The sequence below is a fragment of the Typha latifolia genome, chromosome 12 (assembly GCF_019914945.1).
Source record: "Typha latifolia isolate L0001 chromosome 12, TyphaL0001v2, whole genome shotgun sequence".
Taxonomy (NCBI): Eukaryota; Viridiplantae; Streptophyta; class Magnoliopsida; order Poales; family Typhaceae; genus Typha; species Typha latifolia.
In genome coordinates, this window is record NC_133097.1 from 7,551,763 (window position 1) to 7,574,602 (window position 22,840).

The 22,840-nt window shown below is 32.9% G+C and overlaps 4 protein-coding genes across 7 annotated transcripts; 1 reads left to right on the top strand and 3 right to left on the bottom strand.

Moving 5' to 3' along the window:
• Nucleotides 1–560: 560 nt before the first annotated feature.
• Nucleotides 561–3,097, bottom strand: LOC140799454 (noroxomaritidine/norcraugsodine reductase-like). The gene is made up of 5 exons (XM_073153802.1): nucleotides 2,958–3,097; nucleotides 1,980–2,187; nucleotides 1,215–1,431; nucleotides 1,010–1,116; nucleotides 561–838 (listed from the first exon to the last, which is right to left on the bottom strand). Exons 1-5 carry the CDS (start codon nucleotides 3,035–3,037, stop codon nucleotides 665–667), a joined length of 786 nt encoding a protein of 261 aa, XP_073009903.1. The 5' UTR covers nucleotides 3,038–3,097; the 3' UTR covers nucleotides 561–664.
• Nucleotides 3,029–6,162, bottom strand: LOC140799453 (noroxomaritidine/norcraugsodine reductase-like). 3 transcript variants are annotated; one of them, XM_073153800.1, is made up of 5 exons: nucleotides 5,967–6,161; nucleotides 5,648–5,855; nucleotides 4,809–5,025; nucleotides 4,604–4,710; nucleotides 3,029–3,169 (listed from the first exon to the last, which is right to left on the bottom strand). In XM_073153800.1, exons 1-5 carry the CDS (start codon nucleotides 6,044–6,046, stop codon nucleotides 3,167–3,169), a joined length of 615 nt encoding a protein of 204 aa, XP_073009901.1. In that variant the 5' UTR covers nucleotides 6,047–6,161; the 3' UTR covers nucleotides 3,029–3,166. The 3 variants fall into 3 exon arrangements, with proteins under 3 accessions (XP_073009901.1, XP_073009900.1, XP_073009899.1); XM_073153799.1 differs by having other exon boundaries at nucleotides 3,036–3,176; nucleotides 5,967–6,162; XM_073153798.1 differs by lacking the exon at nucleotides 3,029–3,169 and adding an exon at nucleotides 4,083–4,374 and having other exon boundaries at nucleotides 5,967–6,162.
• A 902-nt stretch (nucleotides 6,163–7,064) lies between these two features.
• Nucleotides 7,065–11,893, bottom strand: LOC140799451 (noroxomaritidine/norcraugsodine reductase-like). 2 transcript variants are annotated; one of them, XM_073153797.1, is made up of 5 exons: nucleotides 11,743–11,893; nucleotides 8,407–8,614; nucleotides 8,076–8,292; nucleotides 7,852–7,955; nucleotides 7,065–7,328 (listed from the first exon to the last, which is right to left on the bottom strand). In XM_073153797.1, the coding sequence occupies exons 1-5, from the start codon at nucleotides 11,820–11,822 to the stop codon at nucleotides 7,152–7,154; spliced, it is 786 nt and encodes a 261-aa protein (XP_073009898.1). In that variant the 5' UTR covers nucleotides 11,823–11,893; the 3' UTR covers nucleotides 7,065–7,151. The 2 variants fall into 2 exon arrangements, with proteins under 2 accessions (XP_073009898.1, XP_073009897.1); XM_073153796.1 differs by lacking the exon at nucleotides 11,743–11,893 and adding an exon at nucleotides 8,740–8,944.
• Nucleotides 11,894–18,315: 6,422 nt separating this feature from the next.
• Nucleotides 18,316–19,323, top strand: LOC140799068 (zinc finger protein 11-like). Its single transcript, XM_073153204.1, has 2 exons — nucleotides 18,316–18,769; nucleotides 18,836–19,323. Exons 1-2 carry the CDS (start codon nucleotides 18,416–18,418, stop codon nucleotides 19,139–19,141), a joined length of 660 nt encoding a protein of 219 aa, XP_073009305.1. The 5' UTR covers nucleotides 18,316–18,415; the 3' UTR covers nucleotides 19,142–19,323.
• Nucleotides 19,324–22,840: the final 3,517 nt, after the last annotated feature.

The following is a 22,840-nucleotide window of genomic DNA, read 5'->3' on the forward strand; positions in this document are numbered from 1 at the left end:
AGTTTAGAAAGTTTAAATTGACGTAGAATATTTATTTACAGGGTTAAATATAATTCAACTACTCTACTTTGGATAAAAACTATAATACCCTCTCCAAAAACTCTCTTTAAATATTTTTTTTTATTTAACAGAAGCAACGCTATTAAGTTATTCTATTATGCCTAGTAATAATACTTGTAATAGTAGTTTAATTTAAAATTTAAGAGGGTAGATGAAGTAAAATATATTTAATCTTAATGAGAAATGTTACCGAGTTAATTAGCTGGGTTGTGGCGAGAGCTGGTGCTATGCAGTCTGTTCCTAAACACCTAAATCATAGGCACGATTTTAACCAAAAGATTGCTTAAAACAATCTAGGCCTCGTCCATACTTTGGGCCCAAGAGACGTGACTAAAAGAGATGTGGAATATTAACAATAAACACTAAGTTTTAAAGTGCAAAAGCCCTGTAGTAAATGCCCACCTTTAAAATTCTTTTTTCTAAAAATAATTTTATCTTTAAGTAGTAGATGTAACATCCAAAAATTAAAAAAAAAAATCAAAATCAAAATCGAGTGCAGGTGCACGAGATTTAGGATTTGGATTAAGTTTCACTGTAGCTTATGTGATACAAAGTTTATAATCTCAAAATGAAGTCTGCATTTGGTTATACATATTACTTATTTCTAAGAGTCATAAATAGTTCGACCTCCGTCGACACAAATAACTTGACCATTTATGTAAGAAGAAACCGGCATGCAAAGAAAAGCCGTGAGAGGTGCCACCTCCTCTGGCTCACCCACACGCCCCAATGGAATACGTGACACTTCTTTTGATTTGTACTCCACGTTTTCAAGCGCCTGTTAAATTAAGATCTCTCTTTAAATATTTATTTATTTAACAAAAGCAACGCAATTAAGTTATTCTATCATCTCTATTAATAATACTTGTAATCATAATTTAATTTAAAATTTAAAATTTAAGAGGGTAGAATAAAGCAAAATATATTCAATATTAACGAGAAATCTTACCGACTTTATTAACGGAGTTGTGATGGGACCTGGTGCTATACAGTTTGTTCGAATGCCATCCTTTGCCCACTCACATGCAAGATTCTTCGTGAGTTGATTAATTGCTCCTAATATAATATCACAAAATTAGGACTAATAAATTTGTGCTAATCTTATTTTATAATAATAAAAAATACAACTATGCTACTAATAGTTATTTATCTACCCTTGGTTGCTGAGTAAATAGAGAAATTTTTGACAGCTACCACCCCTCCAATTGAGGAGATAAACACAATGCTCCCTTTTCCTGATGCCTTGAGAAAAGGGTGAGCCATTTGGCTCAAATGGAAGGAAGACTCCAAATTAGTAGCCATTAAGTAGGAGTATTCTTCTGCTGTACAATCCAGAGTCGGTTTTGCAATGGAAGTTCCTGCATTATTAATCTACAAAGATGCAAAGTATTACGAGCTGCTTCTTTTTTAAAATACCAAAGTCCAGCAGTAGTAATGAAATAAATAAGGATTTCTAAGAACATTTTGAGAAATTTAAATAATTAACAACACCCTGCTATTTTCTTTTATTGTCATTCACATACAGCAACTACGGTATGGATATTTTTAATTTCACCTTACATTTAAATTATAACATTGATAATTAAAATATATCTAAAAAGATCTGAAAGAGCACTAATGGAGCTTATGTTGTATAAGAATTTAGCAGCATTGATATTTAATGGATACCATTAAATTTTTACTTGTTAAAAAAAATTCATAATTTGTCTTTAATTCTAGTTCACTTTTTAACTTTTCTAGTGACCTTAAAATACTTAACTCAGTGATATTTAAGTTATTTACATCTATATAATAACTGTCCACAGGAAGGAAAATGCATGGATTGAATTGATAAACATCTACAATGGGAGGGTGTGAATAATAATATAAGTAAAACATATGATATTTTTGATAAATTCCCATGACTTTTAATAACTTACCAAGATAGTGAGCTTCCCTTGGAAGATGGATCCGACCTTCTCCATTAGTTTCTCTCTCTCAGCTCGAGAGGAGATATCACAAACTGATCCAGTTACGAGAAGATTCATATCTGCCCATTTCTGCAAACATTTGTTGAGCTCTGCTTCGTTCCGTGAACAAATATGAACTGTTGCTCCAAATCCTGCCAGCTCTTCAACTATAGCATACCTGTAAGGTTTTTAATCTTCAAGCTTGAGTCTTGAACAAGTCCAAACTTTAAACAATTAAATCAAAAATCTAGTCGTTATGAATATATATATATATATATATATATATATATATATATATATATATATATATATATTACATTTGTTTTTTATTTAGACTTAGCTCTTTTATTTTTTGAAAGATTTTATACACTTTTACTATTTATAAATCGAGCCATATAATTTAACGTAGAAAACATATTGTTATTATATACGTTAACTAAATTTAATCAAATATCTAGATTAAATTAATTATACTAAGAAAATTATAAAAATATTCTCAACCAAGGCATATATACAATCTCAACCCAACCAAAATAAACTCAACCCAATTAAACTAAAGATAACTTATACTAAGGGAATTTTAGGTGTTTTTAAAATAAAATATTTCTAATTAACATAATATTCTCACGGTATTAGTTTAAATCTAACAAAATAATATTTTCTTTGCGCATATTTGTTAAATCATATAACTCAATTTATAAATAATAAAGATATACGAATAGAAGTAAATTAATCATAGTCGTTTATTATTCTATGAGTAAATTAATCTAGTATTTTAATTATATTATTTTATCTAGACATCTGATTGATGTAAAATTAGAGTCATGAAAACTCTATCTCGTGAGGCTACCGTCACTTAAATTTTTATAATTTTTTTACATCCAAATTGAACGAGATATAGTTTATAACATATATAACTTTGCACTTTATTACTTAGAGAAAAATTACCCGATTCCTTTGGAACCTCCGGTGACGAGAGCCGTCGTGCCAGCAAGAGACCATCTCTGAGTTCTGCTGCTCTTCTCCATCCTCTTCTCCTCCGTTCCGTCTCCGTCTCAAACTTCAAACTTATAACTCTACTCAGCCTCTAGAATAGCAATCATTTTTCCAACTATTGTCCAAGTGATGCCCAAAAGGTCAACAGCACAATTTCTCACCTACTGCAGTCTATCAGTCAAATTTGGGGCCTTTCAATTTAATATTATTTTAATAAAATAGTATTATTATTACTTAGAAAGCAAACAGCTGACACGAATTCCAGTCCCACAAAGAAAACCCGAGTGCAGAAATTTTTTTAAATGGATAATTATTTAATAATATTAATTAATTTAAAAACTTAAGTTGCTAAGAATGATGTTCTTTCAGATTACCGTATGCTATTTTGGTGTTATTCCACCTTGGACATACAAATTTTCTTATGACCAGAGTTGTTTGTATACTTCGTAATAACCTCTCCTCTTCTCCTCTTCTCCTCTCTTCTCTCTTCTCTTCTCCTCTCTTCTCTCCTCTTTTCTCTTTCAATTAGGAGATCAGTAGAAGAGGTAAAGGCGACACGCATCGACGATTTAGGCGAAAGATTTTATTATAAAGGAGTTAAAGAAAATAACATAGTATTTTAAATTCTTTTTTTGCCATTTGGAATATATGAAGGGCCAAAAATGTAAGTTTTAATTAATATTTGAACTTTTTCTTACATAATTACTACCAATTTTTTTTTAAATATTATAGTTTTCATTATATTTATAAAATATTATGGTTGCCGCTGGAGTCCTTCGGCTCTTTTAGAATTGTTTTAGGTACAATATGACCGAATATTCTTAATATATAGTTAAGAAAGTGAACATATTTTTATTAAAAGTAACTTTTTTTTTTCTTGTATATAACTATTTTAAACAACTTATGCAAAGGGTAAAATAGCTTTTTAACAATAATTAGTTAGATTTAACTATCGAGATGATATGATATCGGCAATTATATTATATTAAAGAATGCAGTGGCTATTATAATATTTTAAAAATAATCGAGTGACAATTATGTAATGTGATCAATGCATTGGCCTATAAAACAAGAGAGTAAAAAGGGACATATGAAATATTATTGATGAGTAATAGTGTCCAATGAGTGACCCACTCGAACATTTATTTACAAATTTTAAAGTTAATTATATCATTATCTTGCACGTATTCTTCGTTTAAGAGTCATAAACGACTCGACCTCCGTCAACGCAAATAATCTGACCATTAATATAGGAAGCAACCGGCATGCAAAGAAAAGCCGTGAGAGACGCCACCTCCTCTGGCTCACCCATGCGCCCCAAAGGAATACGTGACACTAGTTTTGCTACGAGCTCCTCGTCGTTAAACAACTGTTAAGTTAAAGTTAGAAAGTTTAAATTATCATAGAATATTTATTTATACAATTAGATACATTTCAACTCCTTACTTTGGGTCTTTCGAATGTTTATTTATTTAACAGAAACAATGCTATAAAGTTATTCTATTGTCTCTATTAATAATACTTATAATGTAATTTAATTAAAATTTTAAGAGGATAGAATGAAGCAAAACATATCTACTCTTAATGAGAAATCTTACCGACTTCAATAACGAGGTTGCGATGGGACCTGGTGCTATGCAGTTTGTTCGAATGCTATCATTTGCCCACTCGCACGCGAGGTTCTTTGTAAGTTGATTAAGTGCTCCTGATATAATATAACAAAGTTATGACTTATAAATTTGTGCTAATCTTGTTTCATAAAAAAAAATTATATAACTTTGTTATTAATAGTTATTTATCTACCCTTGGTTGCTGAGTAAATGGAGAAATTTTTGAAAGCCATCACCCCTGTAATTGAGGAGATAAACACAATGCTTCCTCTTCCTGATGCCTTGAGAAGAGGGTGAGCCATTTGGCTCAAATGGAAGGAAGACTCCAAATTAGTAGACATTAAGTAGGTGTAGTCTTCGGCAGTACAATCCAGAGTCGGTTTTGCAATGGACGTTCCTGCGTTATTAATCTGCAAAGATGCAAAGTATTACGAGCTGCTTCTTTTCTCAAATACCAAAATTTGCAAGTTCAGTCCAGTAATGGTATTGAAATAAATAAGGATTTCTAAGAACACTTTGAGAAATTTAAATACTATTATCATTCACATACAGTAGTACGGTATGGATATTTTTCATTTCACCTTATATTTTAATTTTAATATCTCAAAAAAAAACTACGTAATTTTCACATAACTGAAGCTAACGAAATAAAAAATATTTTACTTCTTTTAAACAGTTAATAATTAAAATATCTAAAATACTCTTAATTTATCACTAATGGAATTGTACTCAATAAGTTAAAGAAATTTGTATTGTATGAGTCTCCAGAGTTCAACACTCTCACTTCTCTAAGAATTAAAAAATCATAGTTTGTCCTTTAATTTTAGTTCATATTGACCTTAAAATAATTACTCAATTATAATAAGTTATTTACACTTATTATTAATTTAATTCATCTACATGATACTTGCCCACCGAAAGCGAAATGGATGGATTAAATTTGTAAACATCAGTATGATAGGATGAGAATAATAATAAAAAAATCAAATATATAATTTCTTTGATAAATTTTCATGACTTTTTCTAACTTACCAAGATAGTGAGCTTTCCATGGAAAATGGAACGGACCCTCTCCATTAATCTCTCTCTCTCAGCTCGAGAGGAGACATCGCAAACGGAGCCAGTTACAAGGAGATCCATATCTGCCCATTTTTGCAAACATTTGTTCAGCTCTGCTTCATTCCGTGAACAAGTATGAACTACTGCTCCAAGCTCCGCTAGCTCTTCAACTATAGCATGCCTGCAAGCTCTTTAATCTTAGCCTTTTGTAAATTAGTACAAGATTAATGTTACTATGTAAACACTTGACAATGATAATAAGATTAATAAGGGAAAAAAAAATAATTAATACCCAATCCCTTTGGTGCCTCCGGTGACGAGAGCCGTCATATCGGAGAGAGACCATCTCTTAGCTCTGTTGCTCTTCTCCATGCCTTCCTTCTCACTTAGATCACTTAGACTATAAAATTTATAGAAAATTTCTAAGTTTTTTTCTCACTTATCTACATATTTTCTATAAGTTTAGTCGAGTGGTGCAGAAAGGTCTGCAAACAAAACGTACGAGCAACTACTGGTCTCATGGATATACTCGAAAACTTGACGAGGTTTAAAATTCAATTGGATAAAAATGCCGGAACCAACCAGAGGAATTCTATCCGTTTATAATTATCCTTAGTGTAAATTGTCTTTATTGTGGTAAATGACCAACTCTAATGTCCTTTTCCAATATCTACTGAGTGTTAGAGAATTAAGAGTAAACTATCTAAGATTAGACTAGGACCGTCAAAATAATTAAACCTGCTCAATTAAGCACAACAGTATCCATTATGTTTATAGGAATTAAGAATTACTAAATTACAGTTTAATAATTTAGCTTGATTCTGATTTGAAGTATTTCTTTTTACAAAAAATATTATTTCTTATTTTACTTTGGACATATTAGACATAAATACTTCCCAGGGCTTTAAAAGCCTCAATAAATGACCACCACAGCGTCTACCTCCATTATTTCCATCGAAGTGGTTCAAAGCTTTTACTGGGCATTTCAAGTAGTCAATGTGGAGGCACGCCTACCCAATTTCTTAGAAGAAAAATTACTCTCAACGAAAACTGCAATTTACCCAATTTTTATCGTAACATTACACTATTGCCTAATAGTTACTCTCAACTAAATTTAATTAATTGCTAATGCTTAGATGAATAAAACTTAGCTTCTTTATATATAGAGGTCGGATACAACGAGTCATATTTGAATTTAGCTCTAAAGACTTATACAACTCGAATAAAGACTTACCTTAAAAGGCTTACATGACTTAATTAAATTTGTCTTAGAGATTTACGTGACTTAATTAAACTTGTCTTAGTGACTTACCTAAGAGGTAAGCATGAATCAATTAAAAAATAAATAGATTATATCCATCAAACCTAATGTCCTCATAATTTGATCTGATTAAACACGAATCATAATGACCCACTCGAATATTTATTTAAAAAACTTAAAGTTTAACAATATCGTCATCTTGCATGTATTCTTCATTTAAGAGTCATAAATTGCACGACCTCCATCAACGCAAATGACTTGACCATTGATGTAAGAAGCAACCGGCATGCAAAGAAAAGCTGTGAGAGATGCCACCTCCTCTGGCTCACCGATACGCCCCAAGGGAACACGTAAGACTTCTTTTGCTTTGATCTCCTCATCGTCAAGCACCACCTAAGTTAAAATTAGAAAAGTCAAATTGTCATAAAATATTTTAAAAGAAAATTGCACTTTATCCTTATGTGATTTGGTTTAATTTCACAAATCTCTATTTATACTTTCGACTTAAGTATTTAATCCTTTTGTAGTTTTCATTAAGGTGCAACCGTTATCTTTTCTATTATATTTAGTTAAATCAAAGATCAAATTTAAAGATCCTTATTAAAAATAATTTGTAAAAGATTAGATAAATACTTTAATGCATCTAACATAATAGTAATCAAATATCAAATGACAAAGATATAAAAAATATATTAAACCAAACCATAGGAGGATAAACTGTAATTAACTCACATTTTATTTATATCATTAAATGCATTTCAGCCATTATATTTTAGATGAAATATATATTACCATCTCAACATTTTTTCTTTAGGAAGAGTGTTAGAAAAAAAATGCTCACAATCTATAAGAGTTTTCGAGTTTGAATTCCAATAATATCTTACAAACTAAATTGCGGGAAGAAATGAGAACTTACTTGAATGAGCGGAGTTGCGATAGGACCTGGTACAACGCAATTTGTTCGAATGTTGTCATTTGCCCATTCACAAGCTAGGCTTTTTGTGAGTTGATTCAATGCTCCTGATATAGATCACAAAATTGGACTTATAATTTTGCGCTAATCTTGCTTTATAAAAAAAACTATGTATTTTTTTTTTAAAGAATATAAAAAAATTATGTTACTAATAGTTATTTATATACCCTTGGTGGCCGAGTAAATGGACAAATTTTTGACAGCTACCAATCCTGCTATTGAGGAGATAAACACAATGCTCCCTCTTCCTGACGCCTTGAGAAGAGGGTGAGCCATTTGGCTCAAATGGAAGGAAGACTCCAGATTAGTAGCCATTAAGTAGGAGTAGTCTTCCGCAGTACAATCTAGAGTCGGTTTTACAATGCCCGTTCCTGCGTTATTAATCTAAAAATTGAGAGGCAAAGTTTTAATGAGCCACTCTTGTTATAACTAATTTGCAAATTGAGTCTAGTAACAGTATCTAAATATATAAGAAGTTTTAATAACCCAAGAACTTACTAGGATAGTGAGCTTCCCGTGGAAAATGGAACGGACCCTCTCCATTAATCTCTCTCTCTCAGCTCGAGAGGAGACATCGCAAACGGATCCAGTTACAAGGAGATCCATATCTGCCCATTTTTGCAAACATTTGTTCAGCTCTGCTTCATTCCGTGAACAAGTATGAACTACTGCTCCAAGCTCCGCTAGCTCTTCAACTATAGCATGCCTGCAAGCTCTTTAATCTTAGTCTTTTGTAAATTATTACAAGATTAATGTTACTATGTAAACACTTGACAATGATAATAAGATTAATAAGGGGTACAAAGATAAAAAAACGAAAACAAAGAATACCCAATTCCTTTGGTGCCTCCGGTGACGAGAGCCGTCATGCCGACAAGAGACCATCTCTGAGCTCTATTGCTCTTCTCCATGCCTTCCTCCTCCTTTGTCGTCCACCTAGCCTCTAAAATTTGTAGTAAGTTTCTACGTTTTGTCCTACTTTTCTACAAACTTTTCAAGTTTTTCCCACTTTTCTACAAATTTTTCCAAGTTTAGTCGAGTAGTGCAAAATTCAAGCTGAATGGTCTAACATTTGACAAGAGGAATCCTATCGGTTTGGGATGATGTTGATGGATCTCAAATTCTCAATACGTGACACGTAATTAGCTGATTTAAGATGCGAATATTTCGCGTGAAATTTTTTCTAACTTAACATAATAATTCTTATATTTCTTAATTACCCTTAGTGTAAATTATCCTTATTGTAGTAGATGCCCAACTCTTAATGACTTTTTCCTGAATATATATATATATATATATATATATATTAATCTTTGGAGGGTGAATTGCACTACAAATATCTACTCGGTGTCAGATAAAGAATTTGGCACCTAACACCGGTCCATATTATGGTTAGACAACTAAGGTTAAATTATCCAAAAAATAGATATATCTTATTTTTTAAATTGCAATTTACCCCCCTTTTACCATAAAATTTACACTAATTATTTTTAGTCATAAGTAATACCACTTAGTTAAATGGATAGAGTAAGGTCAAAAATGTAAGTTTTAATTAATAATTTTTATCCTCATCATATCATATACCATCATATCTGCATCAGTCAGCAATAGACTTCGAATTTGAATGGAAGTTTCACTCTAACATATATTATCAAAATCAAAATCAAAATCAAAATCGAGTGCATTTGGCACTTGACACCTCTCCACATATTCGGGTTAGACAAAGGAATTTGGCACCTGACACCCGTCCATATATCCAGAAGAATAGATATATTATATTCATAGTAAATACTTCCAAGGGATTAAAAGTCTTAATAAGTGACCACCACTAAGAAACAAAGCAAGTATGTCAATCCATCTCCATTGTTTCATCGAAGTAGTTGAAAGCTCTTATTAAGCTTCACATTTCTTCTTTCCTTTTCCTTCTTTTTTTTTTATTAACATTTGTGCGACAAGGAAGTTCGCTTTATTAATTAAGCAACATAAATGACTTGACGATTGTGTCGATCATGCATATCTACTTAGCTCCCATCACATTCATTTTGAATTATCATGAGAGACTAATTTGTATTTAACTAACTTTGAGCACAATCACAACCATCAAATATACACGATTAATATATTAAATTAATTCAGATAAGTCTATCCGCATCGAATCTCTATCGATTTAATACAATGGACCAAAGGCTTTAGTGCGCTGCCCAAACCAAACTGGGTCCGAAATTGCTTTAGGCTGAGAGAGAGAGGGGGGTGGGGAGGATTGATATCAAGAATGATTTCCTCTTATCCTTTCGTTTGTTGGCAGCCAATTAAGGCATGCTTAACGATGCACTAATCTAGATTAAATTTTAGTGTGTGTGTGTGTGTGTTAGTTAATGCGTAGGGTCTAACCTAAATCTTGGAGTCTTAATTACACGTCCATCAATTAATGCTCTCGAGCCATTAAGGAGCTGCCCAAATGTTGACACTAAAACAATACTACGTTGCTTGAATTAAATGCTACAAATATGATAAAGTGAGACATTTGTAGACCTGATCAAAGGTCCAGCCCGCCCGTGCCCAACCCGACCCGGCTCGGTTTGGACCGAGCTAAGCTCGACCGGAACCTAATTTGGGCTCGGTCCAGCCCAAGCCTGAACTACCCATGGGCAGCACGGGCCTAGCCCTTTGCGAGCCCGGCCCTTCCCGAAAGCTCGCCCGTTTGGCCCACAACTAGGTCCGCCCGTTCTACTACGCCGTTCTGCTATAGTGAAAATCAACGAAATTTTTTCAACTATATCGTTTTACATTTTTTTAAGCACAACTTTAAATTTTTTTAATATATTATTTTTTAAAATGGAGGAACAGAAATATTTAAAGAAAAATAAAATATTGATAATTTAAAAAAAAAAAAAAAGCTAAAAGGTTAGTTGGGCCAAGTGATTAGTAGGTCGGGCTAGCCCGACCCAGTTAGCCCAATCTCTCACGGGCCAACGGGCAGTAATGAGCTAAACTATTCTGGCTTGGTTCGAACCTGGCCTGGCCCAAATAATTGGTGGACCGGACTGTAAATAAATACTTAAGTCCAATTAACCTGACCCGCCTAATGATCATGTCTAGACATTTGGATCACCAAAATTTAGTATTTCCTTTTTAAACTAACCTCAAAGAGGCACAAAAAAGGGGAGTTGATAGCTAGACATAACTTTCAATTAGCATCATTTCAACATAGATGATTCAATATAGAGAAATTTATCAAAAGCACGTTATATTTTGTCTTTTATCACAAAAAGTCTACCGTATCAATAATTATTATTTGATATTTATTTTTTAAAAAGAAATTTATATATAACACCTTGTTTTATAATATAATTATGACTTATACCTTATATTTTTATTATTTATAAATTAATATTTATAATTTAGCGAATATGTGTAAAAAATACTAATAAATTATATTTGAGCTAACAACACGGTGATAATACTTTATTTATATACTTTGTAAGAACCTCTCCCCTCTCCCCTCTTCCCTCTTCCCTCTTCCAACAAAGAGATCAGTAGAGGAGGTAAAGGCGACAAGAGTGATTGAATAAGGAGGCTTAGAATACGATGAGGAGGATTTAGACGAAAGCCAGATCTAAGTCTGCCAACCAATTTTATTATAAAGGAGTCAAAAAGGGGAAAAGAAATAGCATTGTATTTAAAAATTTATAGCCATTGGAATGTACGAAGGGCCAAAAATGTAAGTTTCAATTAATATTTGAGCTTTTTCTTACAATAATTACTACTAAAAAGTTTTAAATTGCTATGAACACTTGAGAATGATAATAAGATTAATAAGTAGGGGATAAATACCCGATTCCTTTGGTGCCTCCGGTGACGAGAGCTGTCGTGCCGGCAAGAGACCATCTCTGTGCTCTGTTGCTCTTCTCCATGCCTTCCCTCCTACTCCTTTATTCCATCTAACCTCTAAAATTTCAAAGTTCTGTTCAATTTTTCGACAAAATTTTCAAAGTTTAGTCCGAGTGGTGCAAAAAAGTTCAGCAGACAAAACTTGACGAATTACTGATCTCATGGATATATTCAAACACTTGGCAATAATTAAAATTCAATTCGATCAAAATGCCGGAATGTTGCAATCAGAGGAATTCAATCGGTTTGGTACGATGTTGATGGATCTCAATACATAACGAAATCAGATGATTTAAGCTGTGAATTCGTGAGAATTTGTTTCTAACTTCACCTAATTTTTCTTTCTTTCATAATCGCCTTTATAATAGATGCCAAACTCTAATGACTTTTGCCTGAAAAAAATATATATTTAATCTTTGGAGGCTGCGTTGCACGACAAATATCTACTTGGCAGTTGGCACCTAACACCGGTCCATAAGACATATTATGGTTACATAACTAAGATAAACTTTCCAAAAATAGATTTCTATTATTGGTCAATTATTTTTTTTTTAAATTATTTTTAGTCAGAAGTATAATTAGTTAACTAATACAAAAATAAGTATGAAAAATTTGCATATAACACCTTATATTTTAACGAAATTATAGTTTACACTATATTAGATCTATTAGGTAAATTTAATCAAACCTCTAGATTAAATTAATTATTGTAAAAAAATTATGAAAATACTCTCAACCAAGGCATACTAAGGATATTTTAGTTATTTTAGAAATAAAGATATTTTAGTTATTTTATAAATAAAATATCTCTACTTAACTAAACATTCTCACGAAAATTAGTTCAAATCTAACTCATATTATTTTCTGCACATATTCAATAAATTGTATAGCTCGATTTGTAAATAGTAAAAATGTAACGTATAAACTGCAATTTCGTTAAAAAGTATAGTGTTATATATAAATTTCTCAATAAGTATAAGAGGTAAAATAATTTTATATCAATTTAAATAAGAAGGTAAAATGTAAATAGAGAGGAGAGAAGGAAGTCTGCTAGTGACTCTCCTCCTCCGAGTAGGAGGAAGAAAAAAATCAAGAGAAAAGAAAACCAATCCTAGCATTGATTTTGTCCTTCAATTTGGTAGGTTAACAAAGTTATACATGAAAAAACGAGATATATATATATATATATATATATATTGATAAAAAGGACTTGATCAGTCTGGTATATATTACGGACACTTTCAAAGAGTTTGGACCTTAGAATTATTAGAAAGAAGGATACAACTAAACTTTGGAGGTTGAAGACTATCTCCAAAGTACAAAAATTGGTTAGATCTAATAAAATGGGCAGCCCAATCGATTGCCCTGTTATATTCTCTACAAGTATAACAGAAGCTACTCGAAAGAAAGGAGTTTGTGAGGTCTTTTATAATGTTGCATGATGTAATAGATGGACCAAGGGAGTAAACCAGAGGTTTGATTAGCAGAGATGATCACAATCTAGGAGTCACCTTCAAAGATTACTTTACTTTAGCTAGGTTTTTGATGTCTAGCCAATTTGATGCTGGATTCTAAGGCTAGAGCCTCAATCCCAAGAGGACATAATGCCTTCGCACTCTTAGAACACGCAAAGAGGATGTAAGTCTAGAGTGCCAACCAATTTTATGATAAAAGAGTCAGAAAGAAGAAAAGAAATAGCATAATATTTTTAAAAAAATTTGCCATTGGAATGTATGATGGGCCAAGTTTCAATTAATATTTGAGCCTTTTTTTTTTAACATAATTACTACTAAAAAGTTTAAAATGTTATAATTATCATTACATTTTTAAAATATTATGGTTCCCGCTGAAGTCCTGCAATTCTTTTAGTATTATTTTTGATAAAATATTCATGAAATATTCTTAATATATTAATAACTAAAATGCTCTTATTTTAAAAAAAAATTTAATTTGAGCGTAGAATACTTATAAAAAGTAAGTTTTTTTTCTTGTATAGAACTATTTTAAACAACTTATATAAGGGTAAAATAGTTTTCCAATGGCGATTAATTACATTTAACTGTAAAAAATGCGGTGGCTATTATGATATTTTTAAAATAATTGAGCAATAATTATGTAATCTGATTCATCAGTTGGCCTATGAAATAAGAGAGAAAAAACGACGAAATATTATTGATGAGTAATGGAGTCTAATGACCCATACTTTTTGAGATTGAGGCTATGAACACCTTTCTCTTAGTCTTTTATAAATGATTACAAGATTAATATTGCTATGAACACTTGAGAATGATAATAAGATTAATAAGGAGAGGATAAATACCCGATTAGTGGTCTCTTTCCTTTAAGAAATTAAAGCCCATGTGCTGCCCAAAACCAAACTGGGTCCGAAATTACATTATCTGATTAGCTTCCCTCTTATCCTTGTGTTTGTTGGCAGCCAATTAAGTCATGCTTAACAACGCACTAATCTAGTTAGTTAATGAATGCGTAGGGTCTAACCTAAATCTTAGAGTCTAAATTACATGCCCATCAATTAATGCTCTCGAGCCCTTAAGAAGCGGCCCAGATGTTGACACTAAAACAATACTACGACACTTGAGTTAAATGCTACAAATCTGACGAAGTGAGACGTTTGGATTACCAATTGGACTCTCCAACCCGTCAATCCCGGGGAAAAATCTACGAGTGGCGTGTTTGGATTTGAAGAAAACTCTTCTTTCAATTTTAAAATCAATCACATAGTTGTCTAAGATTCCTTGGTCATGTTGATTTCATTCCTACATCTGATATCTCGCATCATGCACACTACCCACACAATTACTACAGTCTACATCCATGATTAGTTTTGTATAATTCTTTTTTCTGAATCCATACTCGAAATTGACACACTCAAAATTTAGTATTTCCTTTTTAAACTAACCCCAAATAGGCACGAAAAAAGAGTTGATAGCTACACATAACTTTTAATTAGCATCATTTCAGCATACATAATCTAATATAAAGAAATTTATCAAAGGCACATTATATGTATTGTGTTTTTCTTTTAAGAAAAATTTATATATAACGCCCTACTTTATAATCTAATTATGATTTATATCTTATATTTTTATTATTTATAAATATGAGTATTATGATTTAGCGAATATGTGCAGAAAATATCTAGAATAATTAAAATACCCTTAGTATGACTTAATTGTGAGTATTTTCGTAATTCATCTAGTATAGTTAATTTATAGATTTTGTTAAGTTTAATTAACTGATCTAACGGCATGGTGTTTTCTAAAAATTGAGGATATAAATCACAATTTCATTTATAGAGGGAGTGTTATATATACAAATTTACCATTTTTTAAACTTTACCCAAAGAGTTATGATATAGATCAATTAAGTTAACCATAGATGTAGAATAAGATAAAATTAAGAGCAGAACAACAACATTTTGAGGTCATACAAAGGATATTTGAAATATTTTATTATTTTATTTTTAGAAATAATAGAATAAATTTTAAGGAATAATTTATTTATACATAGTCCTCTTGAATCGTTGCCCATTCCATTAGGCCCCCTTTCTTTGTGAAATATTGATTCATTTTACTATGTAAAGCTTCACAAATGTCTTTTTCATTAATATTTGTTAGATTCTTTCCTTTAAAAAATAACATGTTAGTAGTACGGTGCAATTTATAACCGAGGTATTTAATCTATAAAAGTAGTTATTGTTTTTTAAATAATAATAATAATAAAAGATGTGTGACAAATGCACCTGGAAATGGGTAAGTTGTCGTTAGGTTAAAATTAAGTTTCTTAAGGAGTATTGTTAAGACATTACGTTGAGATAAAAGCGTAGCAAATCGCAATCAAGAAGAACAAGTATCCGATCCCACCAGAGGGAGAGCTTTGGAATGTGGAAGCATCTCTGCTAGAAACTCACATGCTAAAGAAATTAAACTTCAGCCTGTCCGAAATGTCCAGTGACAGCATTCAGATTTCAGAGTATCCCTGGCCGACATCCGCAGAGAATAAATCTTTTAAAAGCTAAGAATTCCCTACGTCTTTGGAACCACAAGGACATGGAGGTTAACCTCATTTTTGGACTTAGAAAAGGAAGGATCAAGGAAGGATGGCCATATGACATATGTGGGGGTTCCTAGTTTGCTAGCTAAGTTGCTGCATGTGAATGCACAGACCTCATGTCTCTCTTGTACTCTCTGCTCATTAGAGCAGCAGGCCTTTTTGGTTGCTATCAGTGCTTTGCATCTGACCTGCAGTGAAGTTGATGAATAGATTGATCTTTCAGAAAGAAATAAAAAAAAAGTACTCTGAGACTCAGGTTAAACTACAGTTCTGCATGTATTTCCCTCCCCCCACCTTTTTCTTTTCTTTTCTTTTTTGGTTTCTTCAGATTATGTTGTACATTTTCTCTCAAGTTAATGATATTTGAATCATTATTATGTACTAACAGCTGTAGGCAAAACTTTTTATTTTGTCACCCATCTGGAGGAGCCTTTTGACTGCTAAACAGATTGTATGAATGATGACAAATGCCTTGCGAAGATTTTCTAAACCAATTATGTCCTGTCTCCCTTTGATTAAGAAGCTATCAAGATTTGAACAACCTCTCTGCTGTTTTCAACATATTTCCAGAAGCACGAGCACATGAAAGTCATTAGATTAAATTATGGGAAAGGTATATTTTAACATTCTTTTGATTAGGCTTAAATCCATTTTTACCTTCTATAATTTCATTCATATCATTTTATCCTCTTTTTTAACATATTTTAATCAAATTATAGATCGAATTTAAAAATCTTTCACTAGAGATAAAATTATAGATAATTGAATAGATAAATATATCTAAAATCTAATTAATATTATTTTAGATATGTTGAAAAGTTTATTCAATCTTCAATAATTTTTTCTCTAATTAATATTTTCAAATTTGACCAATCGTATGGTAAATTATAATAAAACAAAGTAACAGTTTCAGTTTTGATGATACAAATAAAATTATAATGAGTGAAGTAAATTTTGGCCTAATCATAGATAATAAAATATAATTTCTTCTTATAGTTATTTATGATTTGGGGATCGAAAAAATGTGTTAAATGGAACGCCACCAAAACACTTATCAAAGTCAAGTCCAACAGTTAGAGCATCAGCTCATTCTGCACATCCAGTGGGATCTCCCAAGACTCCAAGACAATTACTTGGCAGTAAGCATCAGAAAAGGTAAGGAAGCATCTCCATTTATTGCTTCTTTTTTTCTAATGCCGCAACCAAAATATCAAGTGTAAACTAAACTCTGCAACCCTTTTACCAGTTGATACAATTTATATAAAGCATGGTCATTTCTACAGATAGTGTTTTGTCAAAGAGACCTTTCTTCTAGGGAAAACAAAAGGTGAAGTTCTAAGCAAGTGGAATTTCGAAGTACTAATTGGTTGCTATGTAGGATTTTGAAACCTTTACTTTGGATCTATATCCATGGAGGATGAAGAGAACAAGTGAAATAAAATTGTAACAGTGAGTTGCTCAATTAGTTTCTTGGCTGAAAATGGTTCAGCAAGTTCATGAACCACTAATTACGGCAACCTGGCAAGGATTGTCTAACAATATCTTTCTGGCTAACAATTAGAAGTAGAGTATCAAGAAAAAGAATGGCAGCAAATGAAGACAGGAGTCACAAGTCACAAGCAGCATAGCAAGAATGAGTTAATTTAGACAACAGCATGACCCATCACATTGCTCTAATCTTTAAGATATCCCTTTAAGATTTCAAATCAGATAAGATCACTAGGCAGACAAAACAAACCCCATAATTGGAGGTTGAGTTGCGCAAGTTACTCCAACTTTTGTTTATTGAGGCCCTTTGGATAAGGAGGATGGTGTGAATGTTTAACCAAAAACCTTAAAAGTTCTTAAGACACTCGGGGCACTGCCATGCTTGTATTCTTTCAATTTAATTCCAGTCATGCGAAACCGCGCTGTTCACAGAGGGGAAGCATAATAGGACTGTGATATATGAGTATACTGTCCACCAAGTTCCTGAATAGTCCATTGGATTGCTGATAGTGTGAATATCTTAAACATTCTCTTAAACAGTGGTCAGAATTGCACATATTATTGTTTAGGGTTCCAAGTAGGCCCCGATAGCAGCTGTCTGATCTTTGGCATACAGAAACTAACAAATTAACAAGGTGGTCTCTTCTAAAAAAAATTTGGTTTGCTTAGTGAGATCACAAGATAAGAACAAAAGTGTAAAGTGTCAGTGGGAACACAAACTGGTATATGAGGACAAAAACAACTAAATCTAGGCCACTGTTAGTGTGTGAAAGGTCAAATTAGAGATAAACCAACAAATAACTTCAGTTATATTAGACTAAGCTTGCAGGTACCCCACCACCTACAATTACAATAACCTTGAGGAGACTTTTCACCTTAGCTAAGCTCCTTGAATGACAGATTCTTATGTACCTGTCTATGCCCCAAGTTGCAAATATATGGACAATGTTCTGCATCTTTAATTATCCAACTATTTTTCCTTAAGCTTCTCAAAGCAAGCAACAATATAAGACTCTCCTAGCTAGTCTGAGATATTCCTGAATTTCCTTCAGCCATGCACAGTATAATGGAGCAGGCCAAGTACTGGATGTTAGGTAGAAGGAAACTGAGTGATAAGCCTCTTCTTGGCTTCCCAATTCGGCAAATTGCTTCTACTACCTCTTACAATGAGTCATGGGAAGAACAAGCCTTTGCTGAAGACTTTGCAGGCCACTTCATGTGGCCTCCAAGGTCATACTCATGCAGCTTCTGCGGACGCGAGTTTAGATCGGCGCAAGCGCTTGGCGGCCATATGAACGTTCACCGCAGAGATCGCGCAAGGATGAAGCAATCTTCAAGTCTCACATCTGAAGAGCAAGATAGTGATAAAGTTTGTACACCAGTAGATAAACAATATTTACAAGTGCAGGTTAGCTCACTAGTACACAAAGCCATTTCTAGCCCTCCTTCAAAAGTTTCATCAGCATCCATGCAGGAAGATGGTGAACACGCCTTGGCTTCTCTTTCTTCTTGTACTTCATGTATTATTGCAGATAACCAAATTGAATCCATCTTTCCTACTAACCAATCCATCGCCAATTCGACATCCATTCGAGAACTTGCGATACCAGACCTAAAGCTTGTGAAAGACAAAGTGAAGTCAAGAGATCAGATTGAGGATGATGATAACATCCGTAGCAAGAGGCGGCGTAGTGATCTAATGATGAGGATAGACTCTTCCAGTCCCACTGAAGGCCTGGATCTCGAGCTTCGGCTAGGTTATGGTGCTGGAGTTGAATAAAATTCCAGACTCGGTATGTGAGAATAAACATAGCTAAGCCCTTAAATCTTTGCATCAGCTTGTATTTTCATAGTTCATGCATGTTTCCCTTTTTCCCTACCTTTTCGGCCAAAGGCCTTTCCCTATCACTGAAGTGTTACTTTTTAGATTTGATATATTAATTTGTCTAAATATTGCAACAATAATGCTACCGTATATGGACTCGGAAGCAACTCTGATGGTGTAATTGAGTTGGATGATTCAATACCCATTTTTCACAAACATGAGATCAGAAGTGACATCCATCCTTGTTTCTTTCTTGATTTTCATGCTAGTGTTAGAATGAGAGAACGTAAAGGGTAGAGTTTTTTTTTTCATTTTAACACTTTTTTCGGTGATTTGCAACAAAGTTGTAATCACATTTAGCTTTGGTCTCTTCTTACATTATTAGCAAGAATTTCTTTAGGTTTGGAATATATCTACACTCATGTTGATTTCAAAAGTCTAAATTCGAAAATAGTTGCCTGTGTACCTTATTACAAGCACATAATAGATGGAATGCACATCTATTATGTGCAACATGAGGCCATGCATTCTTTTTCTATATTATTAGAGCAAAAAACAAAAACAAATCCAACATATTGTTGTCATTGTGCGTTTGCTTTCCTTTCAAGACTCTACTTCTCAGAACAAAAGAAACCCATTAATTGTTATATTATCAGGCGCAAATCCTGGTACCAATGGTCTCATGCCTATAATTAAGGCTAAGACATTAAATTAACCACAAGCCTAAATTAATCTTTAAACAAATTAAACTCTAGCTAGGTCTTGCTCCTATTCCCAATGAGTCAGTCTTAGTACTTGAAGACATGCAAGATATGTATACCAATTGAAACGTCAACTTCAAGTAAAATTTCTTCTGTGAGTTCAAACCGAAAGCTGCAGGTTCGTTTGGCTCGAGAGGCCTCCAAAAGAGTACCCGTGGAGATCTAATACTTCGCCTCCTTGTCCAGTTTCATCTCTCCGAACCCTAAATCCAAAGTATAATAGAAATTTGTATGTTTGCAAGATGAAGCTTTGGATTATGCAAGCCAATACATGGTTGCATTGGCGGTTGCTAATTTGAAGAGAGTTTAGTCACCATTTACAAGGACCTTACATAGATTTTTGTACCTTCAAAGCTGTCATGGTATGTATATTAGTATTGGTATCCTATGGAAAAGAACAAGTTTAGTCTAAACTAAGGGATTTTTATCACAATGGCCCATCTGATATGCTGGGTCATTTGTCCCAGAAATCCTTGCAAAATGGGTATTAACTGTTAAAGCATTATCCCATTTTTGACAAAGATCAATTTGCCCCTCTCAAACACTTTACCTGAAATATATTATACTAGTAATACATTAAAATATTTTTTTATAGTGAAAATGATTTGATATGGGATGATCATCTCTGATGCTATTTGTGATCGGATCTATATTGTGTAAATTATAGTGAATTAAACTAAATTAACTTTAGCTAGAAATTATAAATATAATAATGAAAGATAATATAATAGTTAAAAAATAAAATTACAATCTATGTTTAATTTTTAATCTAATGGGCTTTAACATCTATCTAAAAAATTACAAATAGGCATTTAAAGTAATCCAAGAAAAAAAATACAATAATGTTCATTTTATCAATTTTTATTCCATTATCTCAACTATCAATATCAAACAACTTATCCGTTATTTATCCAATACATCATTATATTTATCCTTCTTTCTCTAATCAAACACTAGAAAAAAATTAGAATACCACCATCCCTTATCCCATGATAAGTCCTTTTTTCTCTTTTTCCATTTTTTTAATCCTGCAATCAAATGGGCTAAGTTGACAAATAAATATTAATGACTAAAATATAATTATTTTCTTATAAAAACTAATCTTTTCTTTTTTTTGTCTTAGAACTTTAGAACTATAGGAACAATTTATACAAAGTCAAAATTATCTTTTTCTAATCTAAGTTCAGTATTAGATCGAATTGTAAGAGCCGAGCTCAATGGTAAACCATGCTACAGCTTCACCCATGGCCGAGATCTTTGGTAAGAATGCCCTCTATCACCATTTTTAATTATCATAGGTTATAGTATGATCTTTGTCCTTCTCAATGAGGCCCACCATCTAAAGATATACAAAACTATCAAACCAGCTCGTGGAGTCTTTAACCCACATATTGTTTGCATATTATATTTTATTATTTGAAGAAGAAAAAAAAAAACAACTGCTGTAGATGCAGAAAATTTTAGCAACATTCTAAGCATATATGGAGCAATGTCTAGCCAAGAACTTAATCTGAATAAATCAGCCATTATATTCAGTCACTATGCTCTTCCTCGAGTTGCGAAGTGGTAACTCAAAGTTTAAGAGCCAAGCTTCTTCAAATGGGAGACAAGCATTTAGGTAACTCTCTTTGGACTCAAAGATCAAAACACCTTGCCCTAAACTTTGTGTTAGGTCAAAGCTAAATTGGTTGGATGGATATCAAAGATCCTATCCCAAGTTAGCAGAATTGTTTTAGTTATATCAGTTTTAAGCTCCATTTTCGCCTTCTTTATGGCAGCAACTAGCTATCCAAAAGCCTTGCTAAAAAAACTTACCTCAGTTATAAGGAGTTTATGGTGGTCTCCTGGAAATTTTCAAAGCATCTTATTCTCATAAGGTGGGAGCTTAGGTGTCGTCCGACCTTCCATGGCGGTCTAAGCTTTAGAAATCTGGAGTTGGTAAACAAAAGCCTTATACTTAAGTTGGTCTAGGGACTTGTTATTGAACCAGATAGCCTTTGGGCCTAAACATTAAAGGCAAGATACTTCCCTAACTCTCTTTTTGGGAAGCCAAGAAACCGTATCACTACTCAAAAAAATGGACCTAGTAAACGATTTTCAGTCTCAGGGCAAGTTCAGAAAAAATGTTATGTGGGAAATCTGGAAGGAAATGTCTCTATTCACCCTAGATTTGATCCTTGCTCCCTCTTCTCTTCTGCCAGCTTCACCCATCTATCCCGATCGAGCTTACAGTCAAAGATCTCACCATCGGACATGAATGGAATCGGACTCTTATAAACGAGCTTTTCACTCTCGAGGAGGTGACCCTAATCTTCAGAATCAATCCAACTTGCATCAATTCAAAAAAGGAGGATCGTCTTATCTAAAAGCCCATGCCCAAAGGATACTTCACCTCTAAATTAGCTTACTACTCTCTATCCAATGGAAGTTGGCTGAGTTCCTCCTAACTAATGGATAACAAATGACTTTGGAAAACTTTGGAAAAACAAAGGTACTCTAACATGAGTGAAGTTGTGCATCTAGAAGTGCTCAATAGGTTCCCTCCCAGTCAGGTCAGCTTTGCACGAAAGAAGAAAGGAAACATATCCCACCTGTCCATTTTGCTCAAGTATGCCAAAATATGTTGAGCATGTGTTTTTCCGATGCAATTTTGCTATGGTGGCGTGGTTCGTCAGCAAACTCAGCCTAAAATCAGATAAAGACATATACAAGTTTGATGACTAGATCATAAGTATATTAGCATAATTGAAGAACTACAAAGATACTGCCTACATTTTTAATGTCCTCTAGAGCATTTGGAGATCCAGAAATAAGCCCATATTCTCCGGCGAAAAGCCTTCTCCATGACAAGTAATTGTCTCAATTGAACCTTCATGGTGGAGGCTCCCTTATC